Source organism: Watersipora subatra, chromosome 4, assembly GCF_963576615.1.
Source record: "Watersipora subatra chromosome 4, tzWatSuba1.1, whole genome shotgun sequence".
In the NCBI taxonomy this organism is placed as follows: domain Eukaryota; kingdom Metazoa; phylum Bryozoa; class Gymnolaemata; order Cheilostomatida; family Watersiporidae; genus Watersipora; species Watersipora subatra.
This window is the reverse complement of record NC_088711.1, coordinates 8,608,962-8,629,085: the sequence shown is the minus strand read 5'-3', so window position 1 is coordinate 8,629,085 and position 20,124 is coordinate 8,608,962. Positions and strand designations below refer to the sequence as shown.

Here is a 20,124-nt window from a genome sequence, read left to right as displayed (position 1 = left end):
AAGCAGCTATTTCTACAACTCACAATTTTACTTGGGAATATAAAATATAAAAATTTACGATATTTAAAAAACACAATTTATAAATGCACATTTGTATTCAAATTTTGTTTTTAAATCAAGGCAACAAATTGTGCAATAAAAACATAATACATTCATACCTCTACATACGAGTGTTCCAACATATGAGACAATCGAGATACGAGCAGAGTTTTAGCAAATTTGTTCCTTGGCATACGAATAATCTTTGAGATACGTGCATACGAGCCGATTCTCACTGGTCACTATAGGGCCAAGTATGGTTCTCGATAGCCACTATAGGCAATGAAAGTGGCCTCTCGCAGCTTTTGAGCTCTCGTAGCTCAATCTTTCTCCTCGGATCAGTTTGAAAAAATTTTTTAAAAGGTTGAATAAAGATTACAGTGAACGCGAGGCAGAAAGCGCCAAACCAGAAACAAATTATAAAAAATCAAGTTGACAAAATTAAAGTAAGTTTAGCAAAAATTAACTTTGCTTTAGGTGTGTATTTAGTAATCTAAATTCATTTAAGTCACATTCAAAGTTTCTGTTACATAACGTCATAAAATTTTAGTGTACCGAATGCGGTGCTGTCAAGTCTCTTGAACCGCCGTTAGTCACTACGTCTGTCTCTAAGGTAAAAACTTATAGTAGTATAAATAGTAATGTTACATTTCATTGCAGATTTAAACAACTACATAGGTATTTGTTACTTTGTTAGCGAAGGTACTAAATTACAACAATTAAAAACACATTGTTCCTCCGTAATATCCTATTTCAAGTGTTTTTTTCATAGCGTGGGAACAGATTAATTTGTATATAGATATTTAATATACGAAATAGTGCCTTGAGACATGAATAAATTGAGATGCGAGATCAGTCCTGAAACGCATTAAGCTCGTATGTCAAAGTATGACTGTAAAGGCTATCAAACAGCTCTTACTCATATATTCAAAATGCAGATCAAGCAAACATGAAGTTAGAGCATATTTCTGTAGCATTCGTAAGGAAGGCACGGTATGGTAAGCAGCAGTCTCTTCCTGAGAAAATATGTTTCAGTTTATGAGCTAACATGGAGCTTACGATATACCGTAATACATTCGTACTCGACAGATTATTTGAAGTACCGATAGCTATTGCATTTATAGCTAAGTGAACAATTTCTATATTAAATTATTGTTAATGTTATTCTTGTTTCTAACTTGCTTTGAGCTTTTTTAACATAACACAACGAATTATTGGCGCTAGAGTGAGCTTTATATCAAAGCTAATAGCTATACATGTATAACTTATTGCTAAAAATGGAGGAAACATATTTCTATATCATGCTTATTGTTAATCTTGTTATTAGTGTTTCCAGTTTGTTTTTAACTGTCTAACTTTGAATACACGTTGAACTGTCGTCACTACGGTAAGCTTCATAACCAAAGTGGAGGCTACACATTTTCGAATAACATTTATAAAGCAATAGCTGCTAGATGAAGTATAATAACAGGCAATTCAACAGATTCCACACCTTTCTTGGCAGGTTACTTCAAGAATAAACAAAATGTTGAGGACTATATTGAGATATGCTAAACCTCACCCTTCCTCTTTAGCAACCAGTCTGATCGTTTGAGCTGTAGCCTTATATTTAATTGTTGATGAATCAGGTTGTGGGCCCTGAATGCGGCTCTTAGCCACGTCCCAAGGAATATTCACAGCGGATGCCAAAGAACCTGCCGTGAAGCCTATCAACAGTCTTTTAGGCACTCCCATCACTTCCTACATAAGCAAGCAACAATTAAAAAAATACATGCACAGGTCATCAGAATTCTATTAAATTGACATAAAAACCCTTCAACAACAGTGGCTACACTTGAGCTGAGTCAGGTAGGGCTAATCCTAGGGATCATTACAAAGTCGTCTGCAAAACAAATAGTCTCTATTGCGTCTACATCCTCCGACGCAGTTTACTCTTGTTAAACAGTTCCTCTTATGAAAGTGCCATATATGAGAAACATGTGAGAGAATGAGGAACAAGCACACTTGATGTTATTTGACCATTGTAATGGCTACACCTTGGCCCATGCTCAAGTGCATCTACAGCCATGTCATGCCTTATTTATTTTAACCGTAAGACTATCAGATTTGAAAAGAAAATGCTCTGCGTCAGATACTACCCTGCTGGTCTGAATCTTTCTGAAGAATCAGGAAAACAATAAAAAGTGAGGAACCAGAATGCATAGCCATGTAATGAAATGACAGACAACTCCATACATGATAAACAAGAGCAGGGGAGGAGGTATAAAAAATGAAGAGCATTTCCAATTATAGAAGTTTGTTTACAGCCCATCCCTCGCCTGGACAGGTATTAGTCTTTGCTTATGTTTCCAGCTACAAGAAGTATAAACACCAACAAGTGGGAGGGTGCTTTGAAAGGTGGGTATCTAGCTGCCTAAGGGTGGCAGCAAGCATGAGTCAGAGGTATAGTGAATAATCTCAGAAACGATGCTCATAACAAGAAAGATAAATACCGATAAGATTGAGGCTGACGCTTAATAGGCAATTATACCTAAGTAAGACAGAGTTTTAAAGAGCGAAGATTACTCATGTTAGGATTGCAGGAGATTGCTCATAAAATGACAGGAAAAGCAAAGCACAAAGTTTAGTCTCGCAACTAATGAGCTATGGGTGATGCAAAAGGTCTGACAAGCTTGTTGGGTCTCTGCCACTACTAATAATTGATGAAGAGCCCCAATTATTGAGCTGAAAATGTTAACGATCAAATTAAGGAGTAATGTAATCATACGCAATGAGTGTGTTAATATCTTATTAAGCCACCTGCCTACGCGTGTTACGAATACTACAGCCCGAATAATTCTCACATAAGCTAGACCGAGGAATTAGAGGTCACTCAGTCAGGAAAGGACTGAAAGTGCACTTGCCTCTTGTCTAGCAATCTCTGAGGTCAAACTGGACTAGCAGATGTGGATGAGAGCTGCACTAAACTACAATATAATAATATACATGCAGTGAAAGTGTAGGCAACAGCCAGTGAAAGGAACAAGCTAGCGAGCAGTCGTGACTAATCAGTCAAGGGTGTGGAGGTCCTTGCGCATGCCGACTAACCCCGTCTTTCGTCAGGAAGGCCTTGACATTGTGATAGAAGCCGAAGTAGCACGCATTCCATATACCGTGTCTGCATATAGTGGCTGTCAAACCTTTGTTTAGCCCTTTTAAGCCAAATCCATCGGTTCTAATGATTTCCCTTGCTGTTGAAAAGGCATTCTTTTGCTAGATGATGAAATACACACAGACTGGAATGTAGCATTAGGACCTCACGATGTACTGCGCATTCAACTCATCCTTAACAGTCAAAACCCCTCAAAACCCTGTCAAAATTTAGTCGACACCTAATTATTTTTTATTTCACTTTTACATATTTTTTCATAAGGTATTGAAAATATTTTTATATTATTAAAGTTCAACACTATAGCATGGAAATGATGGAATATTGATCAAACAGTTGAAAAGCTGTATGTCTTGTCTGAATTTTTTTGAAAAATTGCTAGTTGGGTGATTACCTAAATTGTTTACCAATTGTAAGCTGGACAGAAACAAGCAAGCTTCAGTGTTTACACACCTATCTAGCTATTTCTGCCAGTCTATAGGAAACCCACAATGTGTTTATCTAAAGCTGTTTGATGACTTTGTTGTTAAACTTCTCTAAGGTCCCTATTATGGCTAAACTATCTTATTAATAAATAAGCACAGCTGTAACATATTGCTGTTTAATATATATTATCAATATTTGTACTGCACAGGAGCACTGAGTAATGACATTGAGCCACAGTCAATAGTAACAGCCCTGAGAATACCATTAAATTCATTTAATTTAATAATGTAAAAGAACTAAGCAAACGGCAAGCTTAAATTCTGATGCAGATACCAACGCAATGAAGTGCTAAGTGAAGGATTGACAAATACAATCCTTTATGTCATATTCAATATCAAACCAACTTTATACCGTTCTATCTAGACATCATCTTGGAATTAATACGCATGATATTTCCATTCAACTCTTTAATATTTTTTCATAACTTACAAAACATTTAGAGTTAAGACTGTATTCTATCACAAACCTAGAGTAAGATTTTCACCTGTCTATGTTCTTAAGAACATCCACTCCAAGTGTCTATTCGGTGGTGAAGATGTTTAGAACACACGTGAGAGATTTATCGACAAAGCCAAATATTTTAGCAATAGTTAGCTTATTAGCAACACGCTCAAGTAGCACTTGAATAAGCCACACATTTTAAAACAATACTTGGCTATCTGAAAAAAGTGGAGTTATTATTCCTCTTTACAAACGAAGAAGATCAAACTTTGATATTTCAGAAGCAGGTTGCATGAGTCACGCTCTTCAAATATGGTTTACAAAATACATTTGATGCTAACTTTTGTTTTGATGAGCATTTTAATATCAGGATGTTTATGAAAACAAGAACGCGATACTCTGTAACATATGTGACTGATACTGGCCACGGGTGGAAAGCTATTGAAACAACCGAATTTCCAAAGACTTTGCATAACATGAGAAACTAAAAATAAAAGCTGTCAGAAAAAGCTAACCCTAAATTTTTGAAAGGCACTTTCAAGGGCTACTAACATTCACAAAAATAATTTGCCTATTTCCGAATTTCTCTCATTTCAGCAATTTTCCGAGGCAATTCATTTGGGTAACACGGTGAACAATAAAGCTTGTTTATGCCGGTTCTGAGCATAACAATTCAACACCTCTCACTAGTCATATTATAAATCGTACATTAGTCATGTTGGAGAATATATTTGCACACCACTGTATTGGCCCTATGTGAGAGCCAAATAAACCCATACACTATTAGAATGAATACTTACAGCTGAGAACTGCATTTTTTCTGATTGCAGCCGCACTTTGACCACCTCAAATGGGTTTATAACAAAAGCTTCGGTGCATCCAGAGAGGAAGCCTGCAAATGAAAAAGCCTACAACGGAAAATAAGTTGTTAGAAACAATGAATGATGTAACACATAACTTCAAAAAGCAAACCTAACATCTAAGAAAAACTATCTATTATTATAGAAAACTAGTACACTGGCAGTCCCGTATGCCGTGAGGGATCAAGTGTAATAGTAGTACAGTTGGTAGAGGGGGTCTGCGTGCACCCCCCGGAAATCAATTTCTAATTGGTGTCTTCCTATGGGGAAAAATGTGTAGAAAACGGTTTGCTATGTTAAAAATTTGAAATATTGTCCCACGTGCCTTTTTTATGCAAATTAAGCCGCCATTACATGAAAATACTAAAATCGCTATAACTCCGCCAATACAACAGATAACTGCAAAAATAAGGTGTCTAGACCCAGGTTTTGAGGGTCTAGCATCAATATAAGACCAGTCTCATAGTGACCACATGTGTTCCTGACATGTAAGATATGCAAATTAGTGCCGCCATTACTGAAAAACCTATTTTTACCATATCTTTGCAAATGTTATAGCAATCGTGAAGAACGTGTTGCCTGTACTCGTATTTTAAGGGTGAAAGAACATCATAAGACCAGTCGTTTTTTCATCACAAGTGTCATTTGCACATTAAGAAGAAAAAAAAATTAAGATATAGATGCTTCTGGAAATCATCTAAATGTTCCCTGTCATCACAAGCTTCAATCGTCATCGCTTTCATCGCTGTCGAAGTCAAATGAATCTGTTTCTTCGTCTTCGCAATTATCTTCTGCTTCCTCCTGATCATCAATAGTTTCAAGGAGATCAACTAGTGAGGTAGGTAGTACTGGACCACATGACCACAATGGTTCCAGCATGCCTTCTTCTGTCTTTATCCATCCCTGGCCCTCGTCGTAGGGGTTTGGCTTTTCACAAATGGGTTCGTTAGCTCGTTTGTACAAACAAACCCGGTGGTTCACACGCTGGACATGGGGCTTCAATGCTGAAAGACATGGATGGAGGCGAGCAAAGTCCACCTTAGATTTCAATGTTAATTTTTCATTTTCTCCTACCATCTTTCGAAGCATCTTAGATCGGACGGCATCCACAGACAAATCACGACTTTGGCTGTACATCAAGCAAGTGAATTGTTCTAACTGGTTCAACATTAGGCCATTTATGCTCCAGTCATTCCCAAGTTCTCTGAACACCTTGTGGAATCTCGGGTTCTTCTCAAGCTTTTTTAGTGGACCGACCTTCCCTTTTCCTTTGAAAGCACTGGTACAATCCTCCCCAGTGAAGACATAGAAGCCAAGAAGGGTAGCACAGTAGTCCTCCCCTAATGATTGTGCAAGCTCAGATACATTGATGAGCTGACGTTGCTTTCCTGATCCTGTATCAAGGTACACAGTCAGTTTGATAGCATGGGCATGGTAGAGTAGAATCACGAAGATATCCGTGTCAGGGGTTCTAACCACAGCATTCTTGTAACCAAGAGCAACAGCATGATGTAGGTACAACACCACTCTCGTATCTGTCTCTTCCTGGTTACTGTATATAGTGGGCATCTCAAGCACCTCGACCTGAAACAAAAAAGGTCATTGAGCATATTTTGGATTAACATGTAAATGAATGTAGTCATCCTAAAAATAAAGGTGCAATTTCACATACCTTGCCTTCTTTGGAAACGAACTGATGAGCTCTCCCCTCGACAATCAGTACTGCCATCTCAGTTCTCTCCAGTCTAGATGCCACCTGTTGGCCACTCCATACCTGCAGCATGAGTTGACAGAGCTGCTTCTTGTTGTCGTCATTTGCAAGGAACACCTTGAAGTCGTATGGCTTTTTTGTTGCTGGTCCGGCAAGAATGATTCTCTCTGAGCTGCCACGTCGAAGTCTTTCCTGAGCTTTGATGGATCCCGGAAAATAGCTGTCAGTTGAGAACAAGAAATGTTTTTTGGCAATCATCTGGTCAAGTATCTGAAGGCAGATCTCCCCACAGGTCGGGGGCAAGTTAGAAAGGACATGGAGAAGTGCCATTCCATCCTGGATGAATAAGGCATCCTTTGGATAAGGCAGCTCATCTTGGTTGAACTCTTCCATCAGGTAGTGCAGAATGGTGGCTTTGTTGGTCTTCGCAAAAAATCCATCTGATGTTCCAATACTTGGAGGCACTGGCATCAGGCTGTACTTCATGAGTTCATCCAAGTCAATTGGTTCATCTAGGCACTGTGACTTCACAAGGAGAAGGAATGCAACATTGCTTTGCTCCTGATACTGTATGACCTGAAATAACAATATATATTATAATTTTATATTGTAATACAGATTGTACAAAAGTCCCTTAACAATACATAACTTGCTCAATGAAATATAAACTTACCTTTCCTTGCGATGATGTGAGCTTGATCTTCTTGTTGCATGCCTCCATGGTCTTGAGTTTCTTCCTTTTGATTGGGTCGAAAAAGCTTCCTTGGTGGCCGCTCTGCAAACGTGTAATAAAGTCAGCCTTTGCAGCTTTTCCTACAGCGTCAGCTTCCAGCACATCCCTCTCAACATCCTTGGATGTAGGAGAACCAGAGGCTAAGGAGTAGAGCCTGTCCTTATCTGGGATTGTGAATGGATTCGTGAAGTTTCTGACAGCAGTGATGACTCTTTGAACAGCTTTCTCACTCTTCTTTATCTCTGCCTTCTCAAGCTCGCGATGCCTCCCAGCCCTTGGGCAGTCAGGATCGTCAAGAAGGCCAGCCATTTCAAGGGTCTTTTCATGAAACTGGGCCCGCGTGGAAGTTGTGCGACACCACCTCTGGTATGCCCCAAATTGACTGTACAGTCCAGCAAAGCCACCTGAAAAGTATAAAACCAAGTTTTCATCTGTGTACATGTATCAATATGATAATTGTCTATGCCATTCAATGAACCAGGTACTATACCTGATGATTTGGCGAACCGCATGAATGTTTCCTCCATAGTTTTGTCAACTGCACTGAGTGCCCCAGGTATCATCGATCTTGCCACTGCGAGTCCACCCTTGGTTAGTAGGTCTTTTGCCCCTGGGTGTATCTTCTCCATGTTTGTTAGATAGACTTCCAACCAAACAAGGTACCTGTAAAATAGGGAGACAGAGACTTGTGGGAACATGTTTGTGTTTGTGTTTATGCTGACACTGTATTTGGTTGTATAAGTCAACTTGTATATTTCGGCATTCTATAGTTATCAAAGAAACAAGGAGATGAAATACATGTTCAACAAACCTTGAATAGTTCTGCCCATCAAATGCAAAGAAGAGTGGTGCCATCTCTCCATTACAGAAGTGGAACAGCTGAAGGTTGTTGGTTTTAACGGAGTAAAGCAGCATGAAGACGAGATGACATTGATCAACAAAGGACATCCAGAAAGTAGCAGTCTTTCTCAAGTGGCCCTGGCGTACTTTGTCTTCGTAGGCTTGATACTTTCTGATAAGGTTCATGGTGGAGTCATCTTTGAGTGCGTCCTCAAGGTTCTCCCGGTTGCATGACTCGATAATCTCCAGTAGTGTGGAAGGATTGTCAATCATCAATGTGTTCTCTTCCTCAGCAAACTGTTCAATCAACAGCCTTTCCATTGCTTCGCAAACAGTTTTAATGCAAAACAGGGACTTGGCATATGCTTTTCCGCTAAGAACACCTTTTATGGATCCACTTGTCACAAGCTGTGCCTCTAAGAGAATCTCAGTGTATCCTGAACCCTTAATTTTGTGGCCTGTGAGCATGCCGATGAAGTTCATGGATGTGTGAAAGGGGCCAATCATTACAACATGTTTGGCAAACTCTTCTGGTCAACGCCAAATAATGGGGAGTGCCTTCATACAAACGCCAAGGTCAAATGTATTGAGGACCCATTTCTGACCCACCTCGGCTGTGGCTGCCTCAGACCGCTTCAGTAGCTCACGAACGACTGTGTTGTCAGTTATTGGTTGATGAATAGGTGTAAAGTAGTCAACAGTTGATTTCCTTGGTGGCGGAGTTCCAGTTGCAGAGATGAACCCCCCTAGTCCAGGCACAGGCTGTTCACCACTGCTTCCAATATACCTGCTGAAGAGCCAGACGTAGTACTCTTCTTTCTTGGTAGTATAAACTGTTTCATTTTTAACAGGTGGTGTGAATGAAGAGCCATCTGGAAACACTGGTCCAATACGAGTGAAGTGCAGGGGTGGGAGGGTTTCTGGTGTATCAACTTTCAAGCTACGCTGTTTGGATTTATCCATCATTGGAAGCATTCGGACATTTGAATTTTGGATCCCGGGCTTGACCTCCTGTACCATGATTCCCCCAGCACTGTTGACAATATTGCTGCCATGAACATTCGTTGTAGTTTTGTTGAGGTTGTCCCACTCACGATGAAATACCATGTTGCCCTCTCCTGTCACAATCTGGGGTGTGAGATAGGTTGATACCTTATCCAGGACCTTGGCCAGTGCAGTTTCCATCTCTAAACCAAAATCATATGTCTCGGAGTGACCAAGTCGGTGCAATATCTTGGTGAGCTGCTTGCTACGAAACAAGTGTCGAACGGTCACACACAGTAGCATGTGCTTTGGTAATTTCCATTTTCCATCTGACACTGCACGGCAAATGTCTTGCCCAATGGAGAATACCAGTCGCTTCATCTTTTCACTTGTATCTATGTTTTCTTTTCTTGACATCACCATGCTTAGAAAACGAATGAGATCAGATGGTAGTAGATCATCACAGCTGAGGTCCATATCATCTAATGTTGGCGGCCATGGGAGGACTTTGGAGTCTTTGTAAGCCTGTAGAATATTACTGCGAAGAAGCAGAGCAGCGTTTTTGTATTTGTCTTTGCTACCAAGCGTGTAAGCTTGTGCTAAAGCATCGTTAACCGAAATATTGGAATTGTACACAAGCCAAAATGAAATTGCATCAAGTTTGTCATGATCAACCTTCAGAAAGGACACATGCTCCTTGATTGAATCATTTTGTAGACGTTTCAGGAGTTTCTCTGAGTGGTAGTTTTCATTCTCCTGCCCATTGCGTTTCAGTTCTTCAATATAGAGCAAGCGCAATGATGTTAGACGCAGGACTTCATTCCGTTGGATGACATGAGTTCGAATGTGCTCCCGTACAAAATTCAGTGCCTTCTCATAAGCGGCCGAAATCTTCGCGTGTTCAGTACGCTTTGGGTCATTTGCTCTGTTAACCCCGCGTTCAAAGTTAGCAAATGCGGTGTGGAATGATCTCAAACATGATGGGTGATGTTTTGCTTCTACAGCAAAGAGGTCTACATTTTTCACACGTCTATGAAGCCGAAACATGCCCATTTTTTCAGCTCTCGATTCAATTTGTTCCCATGCATTTTCCTTGTTTCTCCAAGATGAGAAATGGACAGGTCGTACAGTTTTTCGATCAGCACCTTTGATCTCTACTTTCTCACAAAAAATGCACTCCTCTGAAAAGACAGGTCCAGTTGAATGTCTACGAGGTGAATGCAATAGCGAGGTGGATGCCTGTGGTTCCTCAGTTGTCTTATTTTCTATAAGATGCAGATTGCCAGAGAACCGCTGATAACACTGACGGTGATACCCATTATTTTCAAGGTCCTCGGGGACAGTCTCAGGAATCTGGTCGCATACAGACTGCATACGATAGGGAGATGCATGTGGCTGACAGAGCCGCAGGTCTCGGATTTCATGAAGGTGCTTTAGTTTATCAAATGCAGTTCCTTTGATTCTACTGAGTGGGGTAAAAGGCCCATGATCAGAGATGGATAACACATGAAGCATGCATACAAGTGCAGGTGAAGCAGGCTTTTTGCTCAGGCTGGTGCGTTCAGTGCTGGCAGATTCAGCATTCCTTCGCTTTGGCATGATGGCGAACTTATACCAAAACTATTACTCTGAAATGAGAAGTATAGGCCTATAACCAACATGATGAAGTGTTTTGAAATATTACTACCAATGACACTGAGTCATGCAAGTAATTGCATTAATTGTCTTATCAAATAGAGCTTGAGAGATTATATAAACACCTTTTACCTATCTGACTATAAGCCGACTAAATTATGATAAACCTAGAAAAGATAAACCTAGAATGATTCATAAATTGCTGAAAAACACACTGCTTCATCCAATATAAATGACACGGATTCAATGAATCACATCCTCTCCTATTCAGTAAAGTGTTGCCACCTATGATGAAATGATAAAAAATATTTCACTGCTTAATAAACACTAATTGGTAAGTACCCTCAGAATCTCTCATTACCTGACTATATCTCATTATAATAAAACAAATAAGCAAAAGGCACATTCAAATATAGTCTAATAATAAACATCAACCCATAAAACAAGGGTACAGACAACACGTTCTTCACGATTGCTATAACATTTGCAAAGATATGGTAAAAATAGGTTTTTCAGTAATGGCGGCACTAATTTGCATATCTTACATGTCAGGAACACATGTGGTCACTATGAGACTGGTCTTATATTGATGCTAGACCCTCAAAACCTGGGTCTAGACACCTTATTTTTGCAGTTATCTGTTGCATTGGCGGAGTTATAGCGATTTTAGTATTTTCATGTAATGGCGGCTTAATTTGCATAAAATAGGCACGTGGGACAATATTTCAAATTTTTAACATAGCAAACTGTTTTCTACACATTTTTCCCCATAGGAAGACATCAATTAGAAATTGATTTCCGGGGGGTGCACGCAGACCCCCTCTACCAACTAGACTATAGCTGTGTGCAAAACTATTCTCGGATGTGGTGAGGTGGCTGTGTGGCTAGGGAATTTCCAAGTTCAATTCCAATGTGAGGGAATCTTTTTTCTAACGCTCTTTGCATGGCTTCAGACAGACGGACAAACACGGCTCTTATTATAGTAAAGATTTATTGATGAGTAAATTTTGCCAAAAACTTAGTGCATTGACAAAAAAATTGAAAACGGCCAACTACTATTTTTAAATAAAATTAACTGTTCTTGTCTTCAATCTACCACTTACCAAGTCTGAGGAGCCATGAACAGCAACAAACATACCAACTACGCTGTCTGAAAACTGATAAAAAGCACATCCTCTAAATATACCACCAAAAATGTTTGATAAACTATGAAAAGCATGCATCTACATGCATTACCCACCAATATCAGGAAAACCAATGATAAAGGAAAAATGGTTTTGATGTACTGTTTTGATGTTTCATCAATAAACAGCACTGAAGAACTGCGAGCCAACTGCATGGTGCCATACCATAGTTTTAAATTATGGTAACTGATATGACTGGATAAATACGATTAAGATGAGACATACAGTATACCTCAACTTGCTTTGTCTCCAGGTTGTTTCTGACAATGGCTAACAAACAAAATACATTTTAGAATAAAAATGTGGCCATTGGGAAAAATACAGACTTGAACTAAGACATAAGTCAACCAACAAGTAAAATATTACAAAGAGCAAAAGAGCAGATATAAATTTGCAAGAAAATTTGACTTACAAGAAATTTGGTACAAAAACACTGTCTAGAATTCCAACTACATGTACAGTAATACTTCAACTTACGAGTGCTCCAACGTACGAGAAACTTGAGATACGAGCCAGCTTTTAAGCAAGTTTTAGCACTAACATACGAGCCATGTTTGAGATACGAGCACATGAGTCAGTTGCCAAGTATGCCGGAGGTGTTTTATGAGAACAGCATCACTCTGTATCTTTCAACTGCTCAGGTTATACTTTTGTACCGTGTTTTTTTTTGCGATTTTCAGTGCAAAATTATGTGAATTAAAAGTACTCTGCGTTGACCGAAAGTTTGCCAGTAAAATGAAAGATAATGCAAAGAAAAAGCGAATAATAACAGTTGACATTAAACGGAAAATTATTGAAAAATATGCAAAATGTGTATGCGTGACTGAGCTAGCTCAGCAATATGACAGAAATACATCCACAATTATTAAACCAAAGGATTATATTCAGGGCATTTAGTTCGCAAAAGGACTGGCCATAGTTTCTAAACGGCGCAGCGATCTTCACGACCGCTGAGGGAGAGACTACTCAGACATTGGATAAACAATTGGCCGGTGACAGCGTAACTGAAGCGATGTTATATGAAAAGGCCGGCGCTATCTAGCAAAATTATAAAAATAGACATTCGGACAAGTTGGCTAATGGTCGCGCATTAACCTTTTGTGACGACACCTGCGTTCGTCCTAATCGCAACATGTCGAAAGGGCGACAAAGGCAAACGTCTTTAGATAGGATCATCTTAAAACGGCCGGCTAGTCGTGAAAGTGAAACAAAGGAAAAATTAGCTAACCAGCGAGAAACTTCAAACCACGAACCCCGAAGAAATTTTAATTACGTTAAGTTGAAAATGAAAGTTTGCTTTTAGGTTTGCTTCTACGTTTGTCTTTTAAGACGTTGATAAAATCCAAATTTATCAAAGTCAACTGTTGTAATGAAGAATAACTTATATCTCCCTCTCTGGCAAATGCTAGCGTTAGCTGCAGCACACTATTGTATGTGTTTAATTTCACATTTTAATTGATCACATTTCCTGGCATTATTTTTTAATTGTTGCTTTTTGAAAGCATTCGGTAAATTAGGACGATGTTGTTATGGACAATGTTATGACAACATGTTCTTTCGGTTACAATATCTTGTTTTGAGTGTTTGATTTGCATTTTCAGAGTATGGAAACCAATCAATATATATTTAATGGTTTTATATATAAATAAATTGCACCAACATGCGAGTAAATTAACATACGAGCTCAGTCTCGGAACGCATTAAGCTCGTAAGTCAATGTATGACTGTACAAGGAATTGACAGAAAAATATTGCAACTGTTTTCTGCAACAATATTTTGCTGGCAAGCATTCAAAGAAAAGCCTTCGAAAAGCTTTAATAGAAGTATTTGACAAAACGTCTTGAAACTTAGCTAACCAGACAAATCATAAAATAATGAAAGTTAAACTGAGCATTGGCTATGCTGAAGTACAGAGAGAGATGCGAGTAGAAGGCAGAAAGGTGAAGCAAAAGTTGCCTGGCATAATTCAGGCTGCTCAGTAGCAAGGCTGGAGTTTGTCTTGCTATAGTCCAACTTTTCAGACTTACACTATGTAGGTCATACTTATGAAATTAGTAAAATTTCTAATATGATGAACAATTAACGGATTACCTTTGCTTTGACTTCTTTTCAACGGTTGTCTATACACCAACAAATCTGCTTTATTATATGTCAATTTGGTCCATACAAAAATTTACTTTGTTTCAAGTATTAACCAAACAAAAATATGTCTAATTAATATTTGCAACATGCATGTACTAATATCTGCAAACGGGGCCGTGTATTATATAAAATTTCTATTTGAATAATAACTCACAGTAACTTGTCATTGTTTGCAATCGTGGCTTTTAATTTTCTTAAATTGAAACTACATTCAAAAAGTGTTAGTTTTATTCTCTTACAAATCAAAGAGAGAACAACTCCTAATCATCTAAATTCTCCCTGAGATGACATTGTAATATTGTTACTTGAAAAAAGTTTTTCGTATAACTGTACCAGCCACCAGTTTGCTACTCATATTAATCTGAAGAATTCAAAGAAGCTCGGTTTCAGCTAGTTATTAGAGACTTACATAAGGCAGAGGCAGATTGAGGGCTACGAATATACTCTTGTACTGCTCAAAGGTAAAGAACTTTGTTGCTCGCTTTGGAGTCTCAGCGAGAATGGGAGGGAGAATTCCTTTGTAGAATGACAAAAATCTGTATATAAAATCACAAAAGCTATATAAACATGCGAGGATGCATTCCAGTGAGTCTGGCACATTTCTTGCATTCGTCTCGAAAGCAAGTACATACATGTGTATTAACCCATAGTTACTTATAATTCAATATCTAGTTTACCTGAATTGTCTTCTGTATAGCAGAGTGTGTTCATATTGAAAAAAGTACAAGCATCTATCTCAATCAACTATGTTGTAAACATATGACAATTTTATTCGAATACAGGGCCTTTTAGGTACAAATATATAGGTGTAGAATCCTGGAGGAGTACAAGAGTAATTGGAGTAGCGCTTGATGCCAGTGTTGATGTGCAATCATGTTAACATGTAAATAATCTTATTGTCACATACAGTAGACTGTAGAGCTTCGACACTCAAAGTTAATCCGTTCTGATACTCGATAAGTATGGCACAAATATTGCACCTTTTAGCCATTATTCTTGTAAGAGTACATTGTATTTTGTTTTATTCGTTCTAGAGCCGAAAGACTGATGAATATTTGAAATAGTTACATAAAACATTAACATTCCCTCTATCAAACTACGTAGAAAGGTAAATAACAAAAAACTCGATTACATGTAGAAACTGGATCAACATATATACATATAATCAGGTGTTTGTCCGTTATCATTCCTATGTCCAATTAATAGTGATTGGTGAAAATATGTACACTTGCAGTCCAGTGCGACGTGAGAGATTATGAGGTGCAATGATTATATGCATAATTATTCCAAAGCATGACAAAGTGGCTGCATGTTTGGTGGTAGTGCACTTAGGTTCACACTTGTGCATCCGAAAGTATGGGTTCGATTCCTGTGATGTGCTTTCTTTTTTCCTAATGCTCTTAGCTGGCTTCGGACAGACTCGGCTCTTATAGCAAAGATTATATATTTGCTTGAGTTACTAGCTCAAGTTACTAGCTTAAGTTACTCAAGTTCATTGGGAAGAGAAACTTAGTCAATGGCAACTATATTACACCTGCGACTGTTTATAAGCTGATTTAAATCTTGAACGAATGGGTAGCAGAAGAAATGTTTTTCAACAATTTGTTTTAGCTATACCTCAAGCTTTTGAATTATGCATCGGCCGGACACCCACAGAAATAAACAAAGATTTAAAAGTTAGAATGGTAAATGCTGTATATGTTAATTAAAAATAAATTTTCTATGCAGAAACCTTTTTTATTACCCGTGCAACACCGGACATTCACCTAGTAAAGTAGCAATCCCCAAAAAAAGTTTGTTGTTAGCTTACAGACACATGAACAAAAGTGTAAGCTCAACAATGCTAAGATCGGCAGTAGAGCCATTAAAAATATGTCACGTAAGAGAATTTAGCTTACAAAAATAGTTTCAATTAACTTAATTCATATATTTTTTATTTCTATGACTTAGTTTTAATTTCCATCAGTTTTTTTACTCACCGAACAGGAACGTTTCCAAAGAATTTTGGATGTCATGCTAAAAATTGCATTGTATGTTGACTGTTGAGACAAATATTTGCTCACTTTACATGATATGTCAAAAAATTGATAAAAAGAGACGAGTGTAAGTTGAGGTAATTATAAGTCGAGGCTTGACTGACTGTCTTAGATCATCTAAAAATTTCTACATGTTTTACCTCTAATGATACGAACAAAGCTTGGCAAACACTGAGATAATAATCAAGCCCTTGACTAATGTTTGTTACCCTTCATTCTTGTACATAGAGCGGCAGCAGTGAGCTAATGAGGTGTATGCCTCTGCTGATCCACTTTTCTGTATTTGAAGCCTAGTTTTGATGACATCCAATGGGTGCATGAGACATATCTCCACTAGTCCTACACAAAAACACGCATTCAAGTCAGTATTAAAAAGTTTGTCGCTAGCAAAAATCGACACAATATCTTTGTATGCTATTAAAAGGCTATTTATAACCAACCAACAGAGCTGCTTAAAATGTGTACCATTATTTGACACTTGCCTGCAGAACCACCAGATGCCAACTGGATAAAAGCGAGCTTCACAGCACTGTGCTCTGTAGAACCAGTAGCTGAGCTAGAGGATGCCATTTGATACAAGGTGCTGCAACAAGGTTCAATTAAGTCAACTCGGTAACACGCCACAGCAAAAGCATCTTTTTGGTATTTTAAACTGTGGTTTACCAATAAGAACGAACTGACATCTTTCTGATAACTTGCATAATCTGTTTTAACACTCCGTCAACACAGAATCGGTATTTATTTCTTTTGTTGACAAAAAGATGAGTCTCCAAAAATTATAGACTAGAACAAAAACAGCTTGATAAGCACTTCAAATGAATCACTAAATACATGTACTATTGATTTATCCACTACAAAAGGGTCGATATTCCGAGATAAATGAGTTTTCAAAAGGTTCATCTTGTACTCTTTTTTAATAGAAAACAATTTAGTGCACTCAAAATGCTGAGCAGAACGCTGAAATGCTGGTCCAATGTATTCATTGACCAAAGATATAATGTCATCTATGACTCGCAAAACCTATTAAAATAGGTATAACAAAAGATTCTTGCAAGTTGTAAGAAACAGCAAATTTTTTCAACAAACACTAAAATTACATTTAGACTGTTTCCTTGGCTCACGTTATGTGTGATGAGTCACATCCGAGGACTGCCAATTTTACGGCTAACTAGATAGTTGGTAATTTGAACCAAAATTAATAGGCTGGAATGTTGTTATAATTTTCGACCAACCAAAGATTAAAATTTCAAGCTTCCTATTTTTTTCCTAAATTTTCCTATACGCAATGTTAAGTCTCATAAAATTGTACAACACGTCACAGAATAGCAGCTGTAACTAAAGAAAAAATACCGGGTAGCAAATATGTGATTGTATACATGTGAGCTGACTGCTCAGACAATACAAATATTCTTCCTCAGAAAAATTCATTGCTGGGGTTATTACAAAAACTAGGTTGAATTACTTGCCTCAGCAAGGTTAGTGATTTAGAGGTCAGTAGCAAAATTAGGCCAAAATAGGGCTTAAAATATTGAATTTGATTGCGTAGATTAGCGAGCAATAATTTGTTTGATGTTTTTTAATGACAATAGTATAAGCTGAAGTATAACAGATGGTACACAAACATACTTCTAATAAAACAGTTTGAAAGCTCCAACAAATAATATATGGGCCATGGTCAATGGCCCATATATTATTGGGCCATGGCACAATTTGACAAGCGTCACGTTTCATTGGTATTTTTTGTGCTTAAAATCAATAAAACTAGGCAATGTTATACATCATTTTGCGCAGAAATTTGTGGGCAATTCAAAGATACATTTTAATTCTAGCACATTTCAACTGCTTTTTCATAACTAAAAAATATATTTCTAATGGTGGAAAACTTGTCGCTATAGTAAAAGTGCTCGAACTGGTTTAGCATTGAACATTGCTTAATTGAGGAAAACTTACAAACTAAATTCTTGGTACAAGTGATGGTGGCCCTGAAAAGGGCCATTGGGTTTTAAATTGAGGTCTAGTACTTTGTTGGCCAGCCTTTATTTCTGGTGGCAGCGTGACACTGCCTTGGCATGCTGCCGCGGATTTGGGATGCTTCACCGTAGGCTAAATACACCGAAGCTTGAACTTTTCACCTGGTCTCCTCCTCAAATAACTATTTCCTGCATGATTCTGTAGAGTTAAGGTTGATAGAACACTGAAAAGTACTCTATGCCACTGTTTTTTCGGTCCAGGAGCAATGAATCTTTGCCCATGCCAAACGTGTCTTTCTCTGCTTTTCTGAAAGCAGGGGCTTTCGTCTTGTTTTACATCCTCTCAATCCATTTTTAAGTAGTCTTCTCCTCACTAATGAAGATGAGGCTTTTACTCTAGTAGACTCTCTTCATTCTCGTCGCAGGTCAGTGCTGGTTTTCTTTCTGTCAGAAAGTGAAAGTCGCACCAAACTGCAGTTGTCTCTGGTAGTGCTTTTGCGTTTTCTCCCTCTGCCTTTACGATTATCTGTCGTGCCTGTCGACTTCCATCTGTTGACAAGTCCAGCAACACTTTTCATGGAACATTGAACCTCCTTAGCAATCCGCTTGTTTGATTCCCCTTGCTAGAGAAGGTGAATGATTAAAGCTCTTTTCTCATCGGCCAACCTCATGTTGTGAGAGAATTTTAAAATGTATTCACTGGTCATTGCCAGCAGACTTTTAAAGCCAACTGGTCATTGTTGAGATGGATTTGAGACAGTTTTGCATTGTTGATAAATTTCTTACATGTCTCTAACATTCTGTACAACATTGAGCAGATTAGAATACTTCAAAGACTCTGTTTGGGGTGATTAAGCGAGTGAAAAGTTTACAGTGAGTTTGTGGACTGGAAGCAAATTAAGCTCTTTAACTTTCCGTAAACAATGAAACAAATAATTTAACCAAATTAGATGAAAAGATCATATAATTAGCTTCAAAGTGATATATAGATGTAGGGAATTAGGCTAGTTTGGGATGAGATATGAGACAAGAGATGCTCTCGGCCAACAATTTGCAAAGGGGTTGCCATAATTTTGCACACCACTGTAGGTGATCACACTAGCGACAGGCAAATCAATCATTAGACTGTATTAGTGTGGTATATACATGATATATAGTTTCCACAATATCCAAAGCATTCACAAGATTCATAAGGTGAAACTGGAATGAGTTATGTATTGGACCTGAAACTTAAGCCACAGAACTAAAAAAAGCAGACTAGCCTGAACGTAATTAATAATCAAGTGCATTGAGGGGCACCTGCACAACCACCCACTTAATGATTGCTGTCTATAAATAGATTGCAAGTTAGTAGATGATTCGCTGGCTTTCGTTTCATAACAAGTTAATTTGTGCTGAAACAATAGTTGCAAGATTATTTTGATTTTGACAGCCAAATCAACACCTAATCCCACAAAATTATAGTAATGTGCAATTTTAAGCTTTGGTTCTGAAGCGTAAAATATATCAAATAGAAAAAATGCGCTGCATTGAGTGACCTTATCTGTTAGATTGCAAGTAATACCGCATGGTAGTAGCTTTTCTCTTTCTATTATATTCTTGAAGTAATTTTCAGTTAATTGTATTTAATCGTTGTTCCCATCAATTATATAAATCTAGACAAAGTCAGTTTAGTTTAAAATTGTCCGCACCATTTCTCCAAAAAGGTAAAAATTACAGCAGAATTCATTTTATCCTAAATATCTGCTGGATCTCGGTACCTATGCAGTTTTCATACTGCACCAAGCCAGAAAAACCACTTAAGCTGGTCAGTTTTAACAGGTAGATAGTAGCGGTCAAAACGGTTGTAGAATGCGAGAGGCATAGCATCCCCTGGTAAACTGCTACCACTAACCCTAACTTCAACAACCATGTC

General features: G+C 38.1%; 1 protein-coding gene across 1 annotated transcript in view; it reads right to left on the bottom strand.

Annotated features, from left to right (window-relative positions):
* Positions 1 to 20,124, bottom strand: part of LOC137393349 (mitochondrial 2-oxodicarboxylate carrier-like) — a 33,308-nt gene that overhangs the window by 12,291 nt on the left and 893 nt on the right. Inside the window, exons 2-7 of the mRNA XM_068079861.1 lie at positions 16,722 to 16,822; positions 16,449 to 16,578; positions 14,613 to 14,739; positions 4,915 to 5,022; positions 3,127 to 3,291; positions 1,601 to 1,779 (exon numbers count right to left, since the gene is read on the bottom strand). Coding sequence (XP_067935962.1) covers positions 1,601 to 1,779; positions 3,127 to 3,291; positions 4,915 to 5,022; positions 14,613 to 14,739; positions 16,449 to 16,578; positions 16,722 to 16,809 — 797 coding nt within the window. The 5' untranslated portion in view covers positions 16,810 to 16,822. The remainder of the gene's footprint in view (positions 1 to 1,600; positions 1,780 to 3,126; positions 3,292 to 4,914; positions 5,023 to 14,612; positions 14,740 to 16,448; positions 16,579 to 16,721; positions 16,823 to 20,124) is intronic.